This window comes from Nymphalis io, chromosome Z (genome assembly GCF_905147045.1).
Source record: "Nymphalis io chromosome Z, ilAglIoxx1.1, whole genome shotgun sequence".
NCBI classification, from domain to species: Eukaryota; Metazoa; Arthropoda; class Insecta; order Lepidoptera; family Nymphalidae; genus Nymphalis; species Nymphalis io.
The window spans coordinates 9,038,286-9,060,293 of record NC_065918.1 but is presented as its reverse complement, the minus strand read 5'-3'; the positions used below and the strand labels follow the sequence as shown (position 1 = coordinate 9,060,293).

At 30.7% G+C, this 22,008-nt stretch overlaps 3 protein-coding genes across 6 annotated transcripts in view; 2 read left to right on the top strand and 1 right to left on the bottom strand.

Moving 5' to 3' along the window:
* LOC126780716 (pyruvate dehydrogenase phosphatase regulatory subunit, mitochondrial) overlaps positions 1-22,008 on the top strand; it is a 236,825-nt gene that overhangs the window by 46,686 nt on the left and 168,131 nt on the right. The gene's annotated exons all lie outside the window — the stretch shown is intronic.
* Positions 1-22,008, top strand: part of LOC126780736 (solute carrier family 35 member C2) — a 98,123-nt gene that overhangs the window by 33,134 nt on the left and 42,981 nt on the right. The window lies entirely within an intron of this gene.
* The window catches only part of LOC126780707 (titin-like), a 46,951-nt gene continuing 24,945 nt past the window's right edge, over positions 3-22,008 (bottom strand). For 2 of the 3 annotated variants that reach the window (XM_050505344.1, XM_050505346.1), the window contains exons 10-29: positions 17,083-21,846; positions 15,547-16,341; positions 14,562-15,293; positions 13,447-14,130; positions 6,985-12,921; positions 6,663-6,914; positions 6,117-6,593; positions 5,745-5,917; positions 5,395-5,488; positions 4,586-5,219; positions 4,340-4,506; positions 3,742-3,951; positions 3,340-3,634; positions 3,128-3,260; positions 2,638-2,806; positions 2,415-2,454; positions 2,194-2,326; positions 1,932-2,088; positions 1,467-1,589; positions 3-1,271 (exon numbers count right to left, since the gene is read on the bottom strand). In XM_050505344.1, coding sequence (XP_050361301.1) covers positions 850-1,271; positions 1,467-1,589; positions 1,932-2,088; positions 2,194-2,326; positions 2,415-2,454; positions 2,638-2,806; positions 3,128-3,260; positions 3,340-3,634; positions 3,742-3,951; positions 4,340-4,506; positions 4,586-5,219; positions 5,395-5,488; positions 5,745-5,917; positions 6,117-6,593; positions 6,663-6,914; positions 6,985-12,921; positions 13,447-14,130; positions 14,562-15,293; positions 15,547-16,341; positions 17,083-21,846 — 16,391 coding nt within the window. In that variant the 3' untranslated portion in view covers positions 3-849. The remainder of the gene's footprint in view (positions 1,272-1,466; positions 1,590-1,931; positions 2,089-2,193; positions 2,327-2,414; positions 2,455-2,637; positions 2,807-3,127; positions 3,261-3,339; positions 3,635-3,741; positions 3,952-4,339; positions 4,507-4,585; positions 5,220-5,394; positions 5,489-5,744; positions 5,918-6,116; positions 6,594-6,662; positions 6,915-6,984; positions 12,922-13,446; positions 14,131-14,561; positions 15,294-15,546; positions 16,342-17,082; positions 21,847-22,008) is intronic. The other variant, XR_007670530.1, reaches the window with a different exon arrangement.

Sequence of the window (22,008 nt, the reverse complement as noted above, 5' to 3'; positions counted from 1 at the left end):
CATAATCATGATACAATTTATTTAATAAATCCCCGGGTACGCTATTGATTTGCAACTATCTAAAACATTTAACAAACAGCGTAGGTATAAATATACAAATTTTATTAAAACGATTCTTCTGTACTTCAAACACTAAATTAGAGAGTAAATATATTTTCACGCATCGCTCACGTACCAGTTAATCTAAACCTATTACAAAAAACAATAAAAGCCTTTCCTACATTCACGAAAACAGATTCTCCTCCATTTAACCAATACAGATCACGTTCGAATTAAAGAACGTGAGATATTGGCCCAACATTTATTCTATGTCTGTTTTCTGTACCGGTACGTGTACAATTAAAAATCGCAAAACAAATTTTGTTTTTGAGAAGCTTAATAATTGTAAACATCAAATCGCAAGCTGCACGCAAATAAATTCTAGTTACATTTAACTTAATGAAATATTTATTCTGCGACACTCGTAACTACTTTTGTAATAACTTTGATACAATTACGTATTTATCAAACAATAAAATATCGTCTAAACCATCCTACAAATAAAATGCAAAATAAATTAAAAGTTTATTCGAAGAAAACAAAAGCAAACATTGTTCTCAAGCTGGTAGCCGCCTTCCATACTAATTATTGTCTGAAAGAAATTTTAATGCTTTTATAATTGCACTATTATAAACATAATGGGTTTGTATTATTCGCATTGCTAAGTAAAATGGGTACCCATGAATTCGCAATAGCATTAATATTTTGTTTAATACTTACTGTTTAAAAAAAGTACTGTCAACGTCTCTACTCTCTCGATAACAGATTGTAATGAAATCATGTTTTGATTTGTTTTTTTTTTTTTTGCTATCAGTCTTGTTTGGAAAAAGAAGGCGTACGTCTTCTATACGGTAAGGTTTTTCTTGGAGAAACGCTGTAAGACCTTGTACCATAAAATTTTCCTTTTTGGGTAATAACTTCAAGTCGTGCTGAAGCTTCCGCTCTTCCATAATCGTTTTCCAATGATATTCTGTACAGACCTACATCTTCTATGGTAACTTGTTCAATTTCTAAAATTCTAAACATTTCATCTTTTTCCTTAATACTAATTCTTGCAGAGGGTGTTATAATGATACCATCTTTATCCCATGTGGCCCACGGTGGCGGTAGACCTTTAACAGCACATTGGAATACTATGGTGTCACCCTCTTCAGCAACTCTGTTGTACGGGTAGGTGTAGAATTTCGGAGCAATTTCACGAGATGGACTGCAAAAACGTCTTGGATCTGGACCTGTAATTTTTTTTATGAATATTTTTTTCGTCTCAACTATAAGTATAAATATTTTTCGTTCTACATAAAGTAGTTGCGTTATTATTGATAAGGTAATTGTTTAAGTTATTTATATAATCAATGCAATAAAAAGGAACGTTGATAATTGTTAAGAATTAGTAGCCGTAGTTTTGAAAGAGTAGTTTGGTAAGTTACCAGGCGTTCGAGAGAGCGAGCGAGCGGGTGTTGTGCGTGGAGTAGAGCGCGGCGTAGAAGCAGCGGAGAGAAGTGCGGGCGGCCGTCGCAGACGCTGGCTCAGAGTATTGGGTTCACCGGGAGCTTCAATATATTAACATAATTTAAGACAAAGCAATTATATGTTTATATATCAAACTCATATTGAATTTGATATATAAATATATACCCTACTTTATGTCTATCAACGCATACTTAAACTGTGCTATATTTTGTTAACTTTAAATATGGAGATTACCTTAGTTTAACAGTGGCGAATTATAAAAAATATTTTACTTTTTTTATTTTAAGGAGGGCGCTTTACTCTTTTTATTAAATTGACCTCTTCTAAATGTCGAATGGTTAAGTGTTTATATAATGAAAACAAAAATAGTGAAATGTACTTACAAAAACATACGAGTAGTTAAGGTTAAGAGTTGAACTTACGATAAACGACGAGACAGGCGCTTGAAGAGGATTTTCCTAAACTGTTGGAAGCTTCACAGGTGTACGTCCCTTCGTCTTCAGCGGTCACTTGTTTAATTTTTAATCTTGCTATGCCTATTTCATACGAAGATTCGAAGTCAGCACAGTCTGGGACGATCTGTTTTAAATAGAAATATATAGTAACGAAAAGCATTATTAATATTTAAAATCCTCATAAATGAAGCACGTAAGAAGCATAATATATTATTAGCAGTATATATACCTCTTTGTAGTGGAACCATCTAATATCTGGATCGGGATTTCCGGTAACACTACATTCGAACTCAACCGCGTCACCGTCATAGCACAATAAATCTGTTAGTTCCTTGTCGAAACGTGGAATAACATCTACACGTCTGCAATAAAATAAATTCGTTTCGTTTAAATAGTACTGCTTACAGATGTTCGTTTTGAAAATATTCGAAAGTCGCTAGTAAAACTTACCCGAATCTAATATTATGAACGTCGTCACCACATGTAAGATCTGAAAGTAAAAGAAAAACATTATAATTTGATTGGCTTCCAAATAAAAATGATATTAAAAATCAATAGGTGCCATCTCCAAAACATAACCGTCTATATTTATATATTTATATTAATATACTATTATATTTTTTTATTTGGCAAACAACTTAAGGTTGTTGATATTTTTATGACTTAAACTGACCTTTAGCTAATATCTGGAGTGATATAATTGCCTTCGTTTCACCATGTATATTTCGAGCGACTATTGAGTATGCGCCGGTATAGTCCAGTTTTGCATGAGGAATTTCAAAGCGATAGGCGGGTCCATCGCCCACGCGTTTGAAGTGACTAGAATCTCGATAGTAATCAGGCTGTAAGGTACAAATAAATAATATAAAAATAAATACAATAATGGTGACATATCTATAGCATTATTATGTTTCATTTTCGTGAACAAACAGCCTTTAACTACAATAAGACGTCCAGCATAGAAATATAAGTTTGTTTGAGTTGAATAACTAGTTCAGTTACCAGTAGTAACTGAACTAGTAATTAACTATAATTGCTGGTATATTATGTCACATGTTAGCCAGAATACAACAGTTTCCTGATGCTGTTTTTTCTTTGATACATGTAATTTGCTGTTTTGATGCAAAGGAGTCATGCATCTAATTGAAATATGTATAATTTACCTTTAAGAAATCTCTTAGCCAATAAACATCAGGCTTGGGGTCGCCAATCACTTCACACTCAATAATTACTGTATCTCCTTCTCGAGCTTCACTAGATCTAGGCTTCCTTATAAACATCGGCTCTTTTGAATAACTGTAAAGAACATAGAATTGAGACATTACAAGATTATCAGATGGTGATAAAATGATTTTAACGCTCTTTAAAAACTTACGGCGCGTCTGAAGTAACAACTATAGGTGGAGCTATAGCCTTTTCTACCACATGTTCTCCCGACACAATTTCTACCTTACCAGAAGTAGAAGCCATTCCTACTTCGTTTGAGGCAGTACACGTGTAAACACCAGCATCGCGACTAGTTACAGAAGCAACTGCCAATTCAATTTGGCCATCTCGATCTAAAGTCATAATTGCTCTTCGGCTAGGTCGTAATCTCACTCCATCGCGATACCAAGTCACACCAACTGAAGGATAAGCCTCGACAATAGCTGAAATTCGTAGCTCATCCCCTGTAATTTGAAAAACATAAAAGTATTATTACTCGTCTTACCCATTATTGTAAATAGTTACTTCTTAATTTCTTGTTTCTTAATATAAAATATTTTAAAAAATTCACCTTCACTTAAATGATAAAGTGGTTCAAGACCACAACAAAATTCCGGTGCTATGTATGCTCTGATGCCCTTGTCGACCACGAGGCTACAGCGACAGCTAACAGCACCACAACCATTCCTAGCCATCGCTTCATATACTCCACCATCTTCTAATGTTGTTGGAGCAATCTCCAACGTATAGAAATATTCATCTTGCGACGCAGTGTGACGACCTGCGTGTGCAATATTCAGTTTATAAAATATTACTTAAGCTAATTAAAGTACTGCTATACGCCTACATAATAATAATATGCATAGTTTCTATAGCAAAGTATACGATAATTTTCGATTTCGCATTATAATATATACATATACTTATATATATACTTCTGTCAACATGATTTCGATATTTTCAATTTATGATGGTGGACCGCTTCCACCTTTAAGCTTTCCAGATAGCAAAATATATTGAGCATTCCTCGATAATTTACAAAACTGAAATCTTACTTACACAATATATTACTTTGTACCAAATATAGAATTGGCATAAACGGCATGTTACATGTAACTACAAATTGTGTTCAAATTAAAACGAAATTGCTCAGAATATTGAAATCATACCATCAAAGAAAACTTCCTCTTCATTTTTAAACCATTTTACTGTTGGAATTGGATTTCCAACAACTTGACAAGTAAGACGAACTGGGTATGTTGCTTGTACGCGTCGATCTCTCAGGCGCATTGTAAATTGTGGCGGGTATTCTCCATCGACCCCTGCTGATCTTTCTCTTTAAAGTAAAGTTAGTTAAATTATTTGATAGATTTCTCTGATGATTGATTTTAATTTCATATTTTATGAAAACTTACCTTTTAAGCTTAGCATCAGCTTGCCATATTTGTCGATCTGTAATAACTGCCATTCTTGAATAAGTAGAAGACCGGCCATGAATGTTTGTTGCTTCACAACTATATCTTCCTTCATCGTCTGGTTGTACTGCCTCAATTCGTAAAGAAGAATTATAATCAGTTATTGCTATATTTACCCTGCCTACTTCTTCTTCAATTTCATGGCCATTTTTCATCCACATTATTTCAGGAATTGGTTTTCCTTTGAAGCTACAGGACAAAGTTGCCGTCTCCCCAACAAGTACTTTCAACTGACCCGGTAAAATATCCATAAATTCTGGTCTATCCCCTGCTAAACCAATGCCAATAGGTACGGATGTTTGTACTGATTCACCCCAACCATAACGATTTCTTGGTGTGACTCTAAAATGGTATTCTTCGCCTTGTTTTAAGTTAAAAGCATCAAAAGAGTTCCGTGGAGTTATTCCTAATTCTACCCAACGAGCTCCACCTTCTTTCCCAAGAAGCCAACTTTCTACTTTATAAGCCAGAATCGGAGCTTTTGATTGTGAATCGGGCTTGGGCCAAGCAAGAGAGATCCAATTATTTCCACCATCAACAGCACTAGGTTCACTAGGGATTCTATCTGGAACAGCTGCAAAATAAAAAGAATAGATGCACCACTCAAAATGCATTTCTGATTTATATGTATTTAAGAAGCCATAAAGAATAAGGTTGTCTATTCAAGTTACAATATACTAAGAATACAATATACTAATATACTGATTTTATTTTAGCTATAAACGAAGGAAACATTTAAACCCACTTACATTTATAGTTTCGATCAATCGATGAAATAGCTAAGTCGTCCATAGGATAAGTCCAATCCGAAATAAGGCTGTCAGAAGAAGCACGTTGCCTAATCTAAAAACAAAAAATTATATTAAGAATGTAAGTTTAAATTAAATTAAGTTATAGTAAGATTTATAAGTTCTTTATTTATTTTTTAACTTATTTGCAAGCGAAAATAAAATAAAATCCAATAATATACTCGGTTGTTACATACAAACGATAAATATATACATTTTGATTAAACTAATGTAAATATGTGTATAATATTAATTAAATTAATAGTAATATAATTATTCGAGGATTGATAATATGTTGCAATACAACTTACCACAACCGTTACGAAAGCTCTATCACACCCATAGGCATTTCTTGCGAAGATACAATATGTTCCCGCATCAGACACAACAGTTCTCTTTAAGGTAAACTTAACATAATCATCCGATGTCATCTTACAAACACGTTGACTATTTGTTATATCACGTATACCCTTCATAAAGAAAACTACAAAACAAAAAATATAAATATGTTTTACAATTTACATAACATTTGAAAGTCATCATGAATATATAAGGATTAGTAAATAGCAAGTTGCAAAAAGTATATTTAGAATTTAATTTAATTCCTTACTCGTTAATCTGTTGCTTAGTGAATCAGAGTTTTGAGCTTAATATTTAAAATAAGAAATTTCTTAAAATATTACCTTTCGCTTTAGGTTCTCCTTGAACTCTAAATGAAATATTTAAATCTTCACCAACGGAAATGAGCACATCTTTTTCTGGCCGACTTACAATTGATGCAGGCTTACCCTCATACTGATTGGGTTGAACAACAGTTATAGATGCGTTCATATCGACATTTCCTTGCGTACTATATGCTCTACATGTATATAAACCAGATTCTTGCTCTGTTACGTCAGAAAGAGCTAGAGTGTATATTCCGTGATCAACGTATGTCTGTGCATTTCTGTACAATTCTGTTATGGAATGTCCTTCTCTTAACCATTCTACTCTAATGGGTGAACCTCTTATCTCTACTTGTAAACCTATTGTACCCCCAGAAACTACTTTATGGTCCGATAAAACATTTGTAAAATGAGGCCGACGTGATTCTAGTGCATGGCGACTGAAATGTACTTTTTCAACTGTAGCAAGATTTGGACTTAAACGACTTTTTTTACCTAAAACAAACGAAATATAATACAAAAATCCTTTTTTTTATATTTGACATCAAACCTCCAATAACTTACCAGTAAAGTAAACGTCATGGGAAATTTGATCAGACCACATAGAATTTTCAGCTTTACAAGTATATTTTCCAGAATCTTCAGTATTAGGAGAACTAATTGTTAATCTACAAACACCGTCAGCTAAATAATGTGCCTGATAACGATCGCTCAATACAATGGGCTTATCGTCTTTGAGCCATGTTATAGTTGGAAGAGGTTGTCCACGGATGCGGCATTCTAGTATTAATTCATTTTCAGCTAAATGATAATTATCTGTAACATGAAAATGTGTATAAGAATATTTTTATACAATATTTTTTATGTTTTAATTTATCGAACGTACCACGTATAGACCGGGTAAATGTTGGTGGTATTGGAGATGCTTCAAAGCTCGGATATACTTTAAGATTAGCAGATGAAGTTATAGACCCATTTTCGTTTTCAATATTGCAACTGTATTCTCCTGAATCACTTGGAATTGCATTAAGTATTTCCAAAGTAATCAAACCTTCAACAAATTTACTTCTAAATTTATGTTTATTATCTAGTTCTTTACCATTTTTGTACCACGTTACTGTGGGATCAGTTGGTGATAAAATACTGCAAGTAAGTTTAACTCGTGACCCTTCCACTGCGGTACGATCTGTTAAAAATGTGGAGAAAACAGGTTTTCTTTTATTATCTCGACCAGAACTACTACGTTTTTCTGATAATGTGCTTCTACATTCGCTAACGGCCTTTGTTCTTTCTTTAATTTGAGATTGCTTTTCAATACATAAATTTTGATCCATATTTGGAGGCAACGACGATCTCAATTGGGACTCTCGAAGTAGAGTTTGTGCTTTATAAATAGTTTGACCCTTTGTGTTTATTTCTACTTGCGATGGTGATTCTTCTATACAAATTGGTTTTGCTATATATCCTGGTGGTCTAGAGAATTCTGATTCATAATCCGTTAACAAATGCTCCTTGATTACTGGATATACTTTTCTCTGATCGATTTCTTGACGATCGTCTTTAACTTTGGAGGTAGAGCACTCTTTTATACTCTCCTTTTTATGACTGTTTTCTAATAAAATATTATTTTCTAGCTTCCCTGAAACCTCATGATCATCTACTTTAAAGAGACATTTTTCTTTCTTTTGTTTCTCTTTTAATGTCGGTGTATTATTTAATTCCAAGATTAACCCTTTATTTATTTCATCTTTGTGCCCTGAAATATCCTGAACTTCTAAATTATCTTTTAATTTAGCTTCTTTCCCTGCGAGAATTTCTTCTTCTTTTTTAGTTCTTTCAATCATCAATTTATCAGTTTCGGCTTTGTTTTCTTTTAAATCTTCTGTTTTGGTTCCGTTTTGTTTTGTTGTATATCCCTCGTTATCCTGTTTTTGCTTTTCAGGTTGTTCATCTTTTTTAACGAGTATATTTTTAGCATCCATAGGTTGACTATCTTGTAGCTTAAGGTTTTCGTCAGATTTAACTATTTTATTATTTTGACTCTTATTTACCTCAAGATCCTTGTCTTCCGCCTCTTGGAGTTTTACCTCATTGTTTGCAGCTGTTTGTTTTGCAGTTTCACGCGACTTTTTTGATCTTCTTTTTTCTTTAAGTTGTTTATTTGGAGATTCTTTTTTCTGGTTACTTTTATTTTGTTCTTCTTTCGTTAATGTTTCCACCTGAGTTTGCTCGTTGGATTTTATGTGTTTTTGTGTTGCTATTGTTTCTTGCTCTATACTCCTTTCTTCTTGTAACTGATTTAATATAACTTCATTTTCGTTTGATTTATTGTCTTGAATCTTGAGTTCTTCTTTTATAGACTGATATTTTTCTTTTTTATCATGTGTTTCAATGTCTTCATCGTTGTGCTTTGTCAATTGTTGTTCTACTAATTTAATTTCTTTTTCCGAGGTTTCTGTTACATTGCTTAAGATGTTAACTTCCATAGATTTGCTACTTTTAGAATTTTTCTCTTTTTTTTCAGTTTCAACGCGTAACTCAATATTTTGGACATCATCTTTTACTTCACCTAAGTATTCTTTAATATTTTGATCGATTTGTATTGCAGTATCCTTTAAGACACCTATCTCAGTCTGTATATCTTCAGCGGTCTCTGGCATCAAGCCTAGACAGATTTCTGTTTGATTTTCTTCTATATTTAGTAAAACTTCTTGTGCTTCTGTAACTACTTTTTGCAATTGACTCGCATTGTCTGATTCATGACCATCTGCTACTTTACTTGCACTTATTGTAGTTTCTTCTTTATTTTTTGAAGTACTTTGACCAAGCCGTGCTGGTTGGTCATTATCATTAAATTCATCATCCTTTATATCATTTTGTGACTTTAAATTATTATTTTCTTCGATTTCTTTTATTTCAGTAACAATTTCTTTAATTTTGTAGTTATTTTCTTTGCACTCTTGACTTATTTCTGGTTGTAAATTTTCGCAAATTGATTCACTTTTGATAGTGACTTCTTCTTTTATATTTGCTTTATCTGATGTACTTTCAGAATTCACCGACTGTTGCTCAATTTGACTAGCAATTTCTAAATGTATTTGATCATAGTCTTCTTTTAGTTTGTTTTTTAAGAAAATATCACCAACATCTTTTGAATCAGAGATACCAGAATCGTTTTCAATTACATTAACTATTTCTAAATTATTATCACAAATTTCATCGCTTATACAACTTACATTTGGGTACGTCTCATATGTTGTTTCCATTCTTTTTTCATCTTCTTTATTAGGTACAATTTCAACGATGTTTTCGCTTACAGATACCAAGTTTGTTATAATTTCATTTAAGGGCTCAACCATTTTAATATCTACATGTTCTTTAATTTCCAATAAAATATTTAGCGGGGAAGTTACTTGATCAATTACTTCTACACTAGTTATTGTTTCTATTTTAATCTTTTCATTCATTTCCTTAATTCTTTCTTCGTTTTTGTCACTAATATCTTTGTTAATGTTGATTTGTTTGTCTTTTAGCCCTTGACAATCTTTCGTTTTTTCTTCAATTGACCTTAAATTTTTATTTTCCGTTATAAGGTCTCTTTCAATTTCTTTCTCCTCATTTTTATTCTCTTGTTGCTCTTCAGTTCTTTTAATATGAGCTTTTTCGTATTCTTGGCCACCTATAAATTTAGTTATTTCTTCAACGTTTACAACATCTTCCGTTTTTAAATATTCTTTATCTTTATCAATATAATCATCTTTTTCTTTATATTCGAATTTATCTTCGTTTTTTATTGATTTGGGTTGTTCTTCAATATTGATTTGGATTGGTAATTCGTTTACATTTTTGTTGTTTATAACCTCTTCTGTGTAAGATAAACTTTCTTTGTCTTCTAAGTGTTGTTTTCCACGATCTACAATATTGCTGACGCTACCATGTTGTAAACATTCCTTGTTATCATTAAACTCTTGATCTTTTTCAACTTGTAATTCATTTTTATTTTTTTGAACTTCCTCTTGTTGTTGAAGTTTTTCTTCTTTAATGTTTTCTTTATTTGGAACACTATTTTCACTGCCTACTTTATCAATTATTTCTTTTTGTGATACATCATTTTTGTTAAACTCATCTTCATGAGTTGGAATTGAAGGAATTGTAATGTATTCCATATTTTCAGGGTTTATTTTTTCCAGTTTATTTTCAGTTTCTTCCTGACTATTATTCTTTTCTTCAAGTGTTTTTTCTTGTAATTCTCCTTCTAAAGTCTTATTTTCAATGGGGTCAAAAACAGATTGCGGTTGAGTTATTGATGATTCTATATTTATTGAACACATGGCATTTTCCATCTCTTTTCTTATGCCAATTTCGCTGGATTTTTGTTTTTGGTCTTCGAGTAATTTATTTTCAATAATTGATTGTTGTTCAAATTGATTTACCTCCTCAATTATAACTTCTTCTGACTTTTTCTCCAATTTTATGTCACTTTTAATTTCCTCTTCTTTTAATGATTCACTTACAACATTGTGTTGATCAACTATAGAATTTTTATTTTCAGAAAGTTGTACGTCAACAAGCATGTCTTTTTCATTCGTTATGTTTTTATTATCTTTTATATTAATGTCAAAGTTACTGTTCTCTTTATTTTGATCACTTATATTTTCAGTTACCATTTTATCTGTAGGAATGCTTATATTTTCTTGAATTTCCATATTTATTAAATGAGATTTTTCTGGTTCTTCTATCTTATTTGTTATGGTTTCCGTTTGTTCATCTTTATTTACTATAGAGTCTTGTATGAATAGACTAGCGCTATCGGTTTTAGTATTTTCGTCTTTTGTCTCCATCAATTTTGTTATTTCTTCTTTTTCTACGGTAAATACTGCATTTTTTTCGTCTTTTTCTTGTAATTTACATTCCTCAACTTTCTGTTCATTTTGTTCAACAGTGGTTTTATTTTCAAGGCTTTCAATATTCACCTTTTCAGAGTCCTTAATTTCCACGTCCTCTTTACTATTGTCAATCAGTGCAATGTCTTGTTGATTTAATTCATTATTAAAGTTTTCGGAAATCGTAGAACTTATGTCTATGTCATCGACATTTTTTTCTATTTCTAACCGTTCATTTTTGTCAATTTCTTGATTGATATCAATAATTTTGTCATGCTCTGTTGCCCCTGTTTCTTGTTCTATTTCAACAGAATTTTTATTGATCTCTATGCTAGTCTCATTTTTAACGATTTTGCTATCGTCACAGTGTTCATGTTCCGAAATAATGTCTACGTTTTTAATATCTTTTGATGACTCTTCTTCTGTTCCTGATTTTAAGGATATATTTTGTGTTTTTTCAGATTGTAAATGGTCAATTTGATCTTTTAAATCATTAGCATTGTCAATTTCTTGAAGTAGCTTATCAGTTTTCACGTTATCTTCTATTGAAGATACATTTTCTTTGGTACCTACTGTACCCACTAATTTTTCTTCTATTACATTATCATCCATTTTACTCAATAAATCAGATACCATACCTTCTACCTCAATATTTGGAACATTCTGAATACTATCAGTTTCTATTACATTTTCAGATACTTTTCCCTCGTGAACGGTTGTTAATTCTGTTATAGGAGTCAAGTTGGTATTGTTGTCCACATTGTTGTAATCACTTTTATCTTTGTTTTCAATAAAAAGTTTAATATTTTCTGTCAATTCAAACATTTTCTTAGACAATTCTTTAAAAATAGGTATTTTCTCTTTTACTTCTAATGTCGTCATTTGTTCTATGTTCTTTAATATTTCATTTATATAATTTATGGCACCACACGTTTGTTTACTTAGCTCCACATCTAAATCACTTGCATTTTGCAAAACGACTCCAGACAGTACAGAATGTAATTCGCCAAGAATAATTTTAGTAAAAGCTGCATCGCTAGGCAACCTAGCTGTCTTATCAAAATTAATGTAAAATTTTACATCTTCAAAATGATTTAAGACTTTTCGTAGTGATTTGGCAAATTCCTTCCAATTAAAATTTTCGTTCCTTTTTAATAAAACCATAACATTTTTTATAGATAGCAATAAATATCTCGATGGTTCCCCGTAATTTTCATACATATATTTCTTTTGTACACTAGAAACAGTTCCTCTCATGTTTGAGATACTTCCATAAATTGAATGTATGGCGGATAGTATACTGTCTCTAGATATAACGTCAATATTTTTCTCAGACTCTAAATCTTTTTCTAAACAGAAAATGTTATCTTCGATTTGATCTAAGCTTTGATTAATCTGGATTCCACCCATAATTAAAGTTTCTGCATTAGTCAAGAAATTTGATCTTAGAAACTTTATTGTGTCCTTAATTTTATTTAAATTAGAAATTACATTTTCTAGTTTTTCTGTATTTTCTGAACTTGAAACTATTTGTATTAAATCAATTGTCTGTTCAACATCGTTTGAGCATAAATCGAGTATATCATTTGTAATCTGATTCGTCTGGGGTCTTAGAACTTTTTCAACATCATTTATTTCACTTAAATGTGCAACAAGCACTTGTAAATTTGAACAAGCTTCCTTTAAAAGCAATGGTGGACTATGTTCGTTAATCTGAAGTTGAACACTTCTTACATTGCACTCTAAATCTTCAAGAGTTTCATTGATTGCATCACCTATAGTTCCACCAAAATCACTTTTTAACTCCATTATAATAGTTTGTACTTCGTCGAGAGAATTCTGTATTGGCTCCAAATTATCATCGCATGATAAATCAATCATATCGCTTACTTCTTTCAAAACGTCTTCTAGTTTTATTATTGAGTCAATGTCACCATCCTCTGTAAGACAATAAAAAATTTGAAATTAACATTTACTTAAAAAACTAATTTAACCACAAATAAAATGTCTGAAAATTTTAAGATGGATATTAATATATAATATATTTAAGCACACTATTTGAGTTAAATAAAACAGATATTTCTAAATTACTTTGTTATAATATTTTTCTTTGGCATTCTTAGGTCAAGCCTTTTTTTGATTCTAATTGCCCAAATTAGCAATGCTATTTACAACTATGCGTTGTAAATATATCGTGTAAAGAAAATCAATACGGTAAAATGAGTTACTAACAAAAATACTTTTAAATTTAATGATATTTGCTTATCAAATAAAAACCTTATTTATAAGCATTTGATATATAAAATCTGTAAAATAACTACATACTTTTTGAAATATAGTAACTTTAAAAATTAAACTTTAAAATAATACTTATTTTGTTCCATATCAAAATAACAATTTAAATACTTAATTTTAAAATTAAGCTCTTATAATATTCAAACAACAGTATAATATATAGAACATACTTGATTGTAAATCTTGCTTTATATTTGGTAATATAAATTCTACATTTTTTTCACTCATTAAACTGGTATCTTTAACCGTTTCTATTTTTATTTCCGCTTTAATACTTTGCATATCTATTGACAATTCATCGCAACTTATTAAATCGTCAGTCGTTTCTATTTGAGTAGGAAGAGCAGTTTCGACATCTTTAATACATGAAATACTTTCTTTAGCATCTTCACTTGTTTTCTTTGACGATTTGGTATCTGAAAGCCTATCGTCTGTTAATAATCTAAATTTAAAAGGTTCCTTAGATATTGAAACCTTAAACTCATCCATATCCAAAACTTCTAAATCGGATTCGGTCAACGTCGACTCGATTACGGCGTGAAGATTATTTAGCAGTTCTTTCATGACATTATTAGCATTTTTTAATTCATGGTTTGTGACATTACTGTCTTCAGCTTCTTGAATTGGGAAATCGCATAGCGATGACACAGCGTTATCCAACAATAAAGCAATTTTTAATTGCTCTGTTGTAAAATTAAGGTTTTCAGATTCGTCTGAAGATAGAATATTATATAAGTGATGGGCTGTCTGGATGGATTTCTTAACATCTTCTAATTTGAGAATAGGTGACAGTTTGTCGATTACATTCACCATATCTTCAGAAATATAATCACTTAAATATTTGATTAGTGTTTCTGAAACACAAATATAGGATTAATAGCAAAAAAATCTTAGCAAAAACACTTGCAACTTTTAACGAAAATGTCCTAATATTAATTGAGAATTACATTTTCAATAAGTAATATCAAATGAATAATAATTCAAATTATGCAATGGTATGTCATACCAATGATTGGATATATTATTTTTTAATATTTCGTTTAAAATGTATTTTGGATATGAATGAATCATCAATATTCTGTTTTTTTTTGAATGAGTTGTTTGTCAATTAATGTGCTTTTATGTGTGCAATGGATCATTAATTAATGAACTACATAGACTAAGCATTAAGCTGAGTGGCAGAAAAATATAATCAATACGCTTTTTATAAATTAGTAGTGTTATGTAAATAATTAATATAACAAGGAATGAATTACCTCTACAAAATAAATTTCATTTATCTTACCTTTATTTACTGGCCTCTTCTCTTTTATTTCTATATCAAACTCATTAGCATATTTTGTATCTGTTATCGTTTTACAAATAATAAGGGGGGCTTCTTTCTTTGCTGTGCTTAAATCAGTTGCAGTTATTGACACTTTTATGTCAGATATATCCTCAGTTTTGATATTATTATTATTATTTTCTAAACTACCTACAACTTCTATTGATACATTTGTATCCATAGTATTATATTTTAGATCATTAATTTTTTCGATTTGATTCGATCCAGTTATCGTTTGGGATACTGAAGGAATAGACTGAACATTTTCAACTGGATCTTTAATACTTGTTTCTTCTTGTTGTAATTCATTGACCTGAGTAAAATATGTTAATGTGTTCACATTACTTATAATTTCCTGAAGTGTAATGCGTAAATTACTAACGACATCTTTAAAGATATCCAATTCATCTTTTCCAACTTTATTTTCTAATTCTTGGCTCTCTTCAAAGGTTGTTTCATACATAATTAATATGGCTTCATTTAAACTTAACACTAGTTCAATTTGTTCTGTCGAAAAACTTGATAATTCTGTCTGTTCTAAAGAAGAACTTTCGCTTTTAGTGTTATTCCATAACTGGGTCGCTAATTCAATTGTTTTCTTAAGATGTTCACAATGTAACGGGTGGGATAATTTGGAAAGAACTATCATTGTTTTGTCAGAAATGTATTCTGTTATATTTTCTAAAAGTATATCTGCAACAAACAACGGTATTAAAAATATTACCAATAGGTTATAGGAATTAGTAAATACATTGGGATAAGTAATCACATTATTTAATACAATTTCTATTTATATATTTTATATTAATATATTGTTTTAATATAATTTCTAGATATTTTTTATTTTTTTCAACCTAGTATCAAAGTATGTTTAAAAAACTGAAACTTCAACTTTAAAAACAACTTTAATATTGTTAGAAAATATTGAATTATTTAACTATTTTACCTTTTATAGTACCTAGTTTTTCAGATTTAGAATATGGCTCTTTAAGTTCAGGTTCATTAATCGAAGATTTATCAATTCTTGTCAAATTATCTTCGTATTCAGGTTCTTCAAATTCTTGGGAAATTAAACTTTCGTATATGACATTTTGCTCGTGCTGAATGTTCGTCTGAGTTAATAAATTTCCAATTTTATTATGCTGTTCTGCTTGATCATTGGATCGTAAATCTTCGATTGGTTGTTCAGGCTCTGAGAAAATATCTTCTGCATTTTCTGGTTCATCCATAGGATGTGGGGCGGCTAATTTAAATGTTTTATTGTCTGTTTCAAGAATAACTTGAGTATTTTGTTCATCCAGAGTATTATTTTCTGTTTCTTCTTGAATAATTTCAGGAAGTGAAGTTGTCGAGCTTTCGTTTACGATTACATTGTTGCCTGTTGAAGCAATGAAGTCATTTTGTAAATCAGATACAACTTCTATAATTTGCTGCCGTATATCTTCATTGGCAGTTGTTGTCAGTTCCTGTGTACTCTCTAATGCCTGAGTTTGCAACATTATCAAGGCTTTATGTAGTTTTTGAACTATTTCTGCCTGTTCTTCCTTAATTTTGTTATTTGAAGAACTCTCAATTAAAACTTCAGAAGCTGGATCTAAAGTTACAATACTTTGTTGTAATTCTCTCACAATGTTTGCTGACTCTTTCAAGTCTTCTATTTTTATCACTGCAGATACTTCTTCAACAATTTCTATAATTTCAATATAATGTTCCATCTGTTGTAAAAGTGTTTCTGCCTTTTCTAAAAAAAATAAACAACATATGCATTACTTAAAAATATTAATTTTGTCACGTGGTAGATAAAGAAATATTGTATTGAAAAAATATTATTTGAAGGAGCTGTTTATTTTCTGATATTTGGATTTTAGGTGAAATCTAAACTGTTTTAAATTTTGATTTTTGACCATGCTGAATAATAATCATAAAGGTCGTAAGGAAACTCACATACAAAAAAAATACGCTTTTTTGAATTATGAAATTATATAATACTGATAATAATTTTAAGGATTTACTCTACCTCACTAACTCACATAGTTACAAACTAAGCCTCAGAAAATCCTCGAATTAAATTTTAAAATATTGTGATTCGGTTTTCATATTGTACATAAATATGTACATTGTTCAATACGAAAACCATATTTTTCACGCAGCAACACTTGTTTGAGTTTATAATTTCTTTATAATAATTTTGATAACATCTAAGTGCATCTAGTACACCCAAATGATTGCTGTTATGATTAATAAAACTGTCCAAAGGATTAAAATGTTTCCATATGCGAATTGTAGGTCTTCTTACATTTCTTAATAGTAGAAAACTAAGCTATTCAATTATTAGATAAGGTATATATATTAATAGATGACAATTGTCATTAATGAAAGTATCGATATTAGAATCAACGTCTATAAATTAAACACTACTTTTCAAAGTTTAATATAAAAGGACTAAACTAAATTACAAATGCTTAAAATATTCATAACTTACCTTTAAGTGATCTATGTTTATCTTCTTTATTTTCTGCAGGTAAAATACGCTGTAACATCTTTGCTATAGCCTCAATGGGTTGCAAAATTGTTTTTAAACTTTCAGACATTTGTGTAGTTTTTATAGAATTTAAAATACAGTGAATTGTTTCATTTACTTTCATACCCAGACATATATCTTCCCCATTTATAGATATATTTTCAAGATTAAGGCACTTTTCAAACTTATTAATATTTTCATTGATATAACTTAATTGCATTTCGAATGATTTTGAATCTATCTCTCCTGTTTCTTCGGTCTCTTTTTTCTCTACTAACATTTGTTTTTGCAATTTGTTGTAAATCAAATCCAGTGGTGCTATTAAGTCAGATAAATGCTTATTTAAAGTTTCTTCTTTATCATTAGGTTCTTCATGATACTCCGTCACTTTCATTTCACTTAATTTATTTTTTAAACTATTAAATTGAGCCAGATTAACAAAATTACATTGTTCTAAAGAAATAATATTATTTTCAATATCATTAATAAGTTGTGTAAATATATCCTCTATTGATAATAATTCGGGATTTTGTTTCACCAAATACGTCAGTTCTTCTTTTATTGGAACTACAGCCTCATAAAGATCTTCTATTGCAGATTTCACTTGTTGCGTATTGTCAGAAAAACGTATCGAATCTACAAAACGATTAACTGTTTCCTTTAATTGAACATTCATTGCAATGATTACTTTATTTGATAATATGGTTTCTTCTAATTGGTCAAGTGAACTAATTACTTTGTCACATGTCCGTCGTAAAGTATTTATTTTAGAAGATATATCAATAGCATTATCAGTCACTTCAATAGCAGACTGTAAAATGTCTAAGCAGTCATTTAGATTACTTTTGAAATTTTGTATGCTTTCTTTTATAAAGCTCATTTTTTCAGGAGTCGATTCTGTAATATCTGTACAAACTGGAATGTTATCTATATCAATAACTGATAAATGCTGTCGTATTTCTTGCAGTGGTTGAATAATTTCTACCACCTGGGAATAACGTGTCAGTTCCTGACATGACTCCATAGTAATGGGCTGTAAAATACTTTCTATTTGAGCACTTATCTCTTCTAATCTAATATTGATGGACTTAATAGAAGAATACTCAGGAATCTCAACGGACTCTATACAATTTAATAGTTCTGAATCTTGCAACGTCATAATATTTTCTTTTAATATTTGTAAAGCTTGACCTGTAGCTGACGGTATAGCTTCTTCAGCAAATTGCACATTTTCCATGTCATTAACAGTTACCGTTACAAAATCATCGCTAGGCAATATATCTGCAGTAGTTTTTATTCCAGATATATCTTCTAATGTGGACATATCGTCAGCGGCTTCTATTACATGTTGCTCTTGAATCATAACTATACAACTTTTAAGATTTTCTACGACATTTGCAATACTAGTGTTCAATTCGGGGTATGCTACATTATCAATACATTGAGACATAACATCATGTTGTAAAATCTCTAAGGTGTTACGTAAATCTAAAAGTGGCTTTGCATAGTCTTCCACTAATAGACTAAATTCTTGACTATCAGCATTTTCACATATAACTTGATTAAGTACACTTATATTCTGATGTAAATCGATGAGTGGATTCGCAATAGACTGTGACAAAGATAAACTTTCTAAATCAGATATTTTTTCATCTTTTTCGGTAGCTTTCACGTTTGAAGAAGCAATACAATATTTAAGGTCTTCTAAAATAGGACAAATGTTTTCCATGGCCTTTTTCCAAGTAAAGTCTATTGAAGTTGATGATTCGTGTGATATTACATTACCGATAGCAATAATAGTTTGTTCTATATTTTCAAGCACAACTTTGACTTTGCTTTCTTCATATTTTTCTAATAATAAATCTTTTACTTCTTCCAAATTTTCGGTTATATTTAACTCTTCTGCTTTATTCATATTTTCTTGAATACATACTAGCAAATTGCTGATATTTTCTAGCATGGAAAAATTTAATTCTGGTTCAAACACATTATTGGAAACATTCGTGTGAATTATTTTAAGTGTATTGCCTATGCTAGCCAGAGACAGAACATTGTTTGATTCTATATTTTTGATTGATGTATTCATTCTGTTAACAGCATCGCATATTTCCAATAAAGTAAAATATTTGTTTGCATCATTGCTTTCAATTACATTTTCTAGAACTTTCGTTAAATTTTTATGAAACTCCGTCATGTAGCCTTTTATGCTAGAAAAACTTTCAAGTATTGGTAAATTATTCTCCAAATTAATCAAAATTTGAGCAATTTTTTGGAGTGTTTCTAACTTATTATCACTATTTAAAATGTCAAATTTACCAGTTTTTGTTTCAAGTTCATCTAATTGCATTGATATTTCCTTTATATTTGTTTTTATTTCATACAAAACAACACTTAATCCAGCCTTGTCTTCAATATTACTTTCCTTTCCTGATAGTTGTTCAAATGATGTTCTTAATTTTAAAACTGATTCCATAGCTTTCTCTATAATTTCTGTATTATATTTTTGTAAATCAGAGTTTGACTCGGTTACTGAAAGAATTTCTATCTGTTCTAGAGCTGTTTGTAGGTCTTGGATAGGCGTTGACATGTCGTTTAGTATAATTTCACTTTTTCTGATTTTACCAAAATTTGTCTCTTTACAAATATCTACCTCCTCTATTATAAACAATAGTGATCTCAATGATCCCCTGAGCTCGTGGATAGCTTTCTGAGTAGCATGTAAATGTTTTGATTCTATTGTTGCTTCCTGAAGGTTACTACCCTTTTCTGTTTTTTTATTTTCTTCACTTTTGAGAACGTCTATGTTATGATGTATGATATTTATTAAATTTGTTGTTATAGTTTCAATGTTAGAAATCTGTATTTTTTCAACAAATAGGTATTCATTACAAATGGTTTCTTTCAAGTTTTTTATTATATTATCTAATTGGTGACCACAATTTCGAATAATAGACATACATGTTTTCTTAACAAGAGTCTTGTTGTCACTTTCTACGTCAATGCACTTACTAATTATAGTAAGTGAATCTTGAAGATTTTTTAATGATGGTGGAAGTGTTTTCAATAATGGTGTTATGTTTTCGGAAGATTCACAAACCATCTCTCTTATAGCGTCTGTTATACTATGTATTTCCGACAATGGCGTTATTAAACTGTTAATTATTTCCAAGCTGTTTGATGCAGTAGCTGCAGTAGACATGAATTCGGATTTTAATATAATATCACGTTCAAGGATTTGTATTTCGTTTATTACCTCTGTTAGAGATAAACTAGTATTGTTCATCACTGTTTTTACATTTTCCTTATTAACGTCTAAATTTTTCAAAACATTTTCCGATTCGGTTTTTATTTCCTTATCTTTCATTTTGTTTAAAGATTTTTCGCTACCTGAACTAGATCTCCGGGAGCTTCGCCTCTGTTTTATAGGTGTCGCTATCAAAGGTTCTGTTTCAATCACCTTATTTTGTAGATCTTCTTTAAGTACAACTGTCTTTGTAATATCGGAAGATTCTTGGCCGTCTTCAATCGATGGTTTTGAAGATTTTGATTTTGGTTTTCCAGAACTATGCGCACTTGCGAAGCTCTGAAGATCACTTTCGGATAAAATTTGAGTATCGTCGTCTTTCTTTTCCTCTGAAAGTGATTGATCACGCGATAAACTAAAGTAGTCGTCGACACTTCTCTGCGAATCAGATTTTTTTCTAATATTCTTTTTAGGAAAGTCCGTCATTTCATCTGATAATAATGCTATTGTCTTTTCCAAATAATCTTCACCATCAGCTTCTTGGTCTAGTGAAAGTTGCGGAGGACCATTTTCATCCGCAATTGAGATATCTTCTATATCAGCTTCAGTTCTGAGATCTTCTTCGGGAGATGTAAAATACTCAGGTGAAACATCAATAATTATAGCCTCCATTAATAAATTTCCTGAAGTTGAAGTCTCTTTAACAAATCTTAAAGGAGGGAGCTCAACTACATTATGTTCTGTTACATTTTCTGATAACTGGTCCGCATACATTTCCACTATTTGTAATGCTTCCTCTTCTGTTAAATCCGGTGTTTCGTATAAAGAAACGGATACTTCTTTACCATCAAAAGAAAATGATATTTCTCCTTTTTCATCTAAGGTTATATCACCAACTGGGGTATCATACATTTGGGATGTTCGCTCTTCATGAATCGTACTTAATGATAAATTTCTTTGCAAAGCTTGTTCATCAGCTTTCTTTTTACTTCTTGCTTTCATCGAATCTTCAAAGCCAAGTAAAGATGCTGAACTAGCTGCGATACCCATACAATTCTGAGCTTCACATGTATATGTACCGAGGCAACAAGTACCATCTTGACCGGAGATAATTCTATGTATGTCACCTGGCTTTAGTTCCTCACCATCCTTATACCACTTTAAAACTGGCTGCGGAACACCGATTACTTTGCACTCTAAATTTACAGCACCTTCATCAGATAATATTGCTTGAAGATTTTCAAGGAATCGAGGTTTTTTATAATGTCGCGGTATTATTAACTTAAGGAAACATGACGTTACGCTATGTCCGAAATCGTTCATAGCAACACACTTCCATTCTGCCTGGTCCATAAACTCAAGATTCTGAATATCTAAGAAGAATACACCTCGCTCTTCTTTTCCATGATGACAACGCAAAGATTCATCAACCGGTTGATCATCTCGATACCACGATACTGTAGGTTCAGGCGGAATAGCAACTGAAACACACACGTTTAATTGTCGAAAATATAATAAACTATACAATAGATAAAATGTGAATGAAATGTTTATTAGCAAAATAATTTATTTCACTTTTAGAAATAACAGAATTTGTAATTTATAAACACAATGCGCAGCAGAAGAAAACATAAAACCTCAAA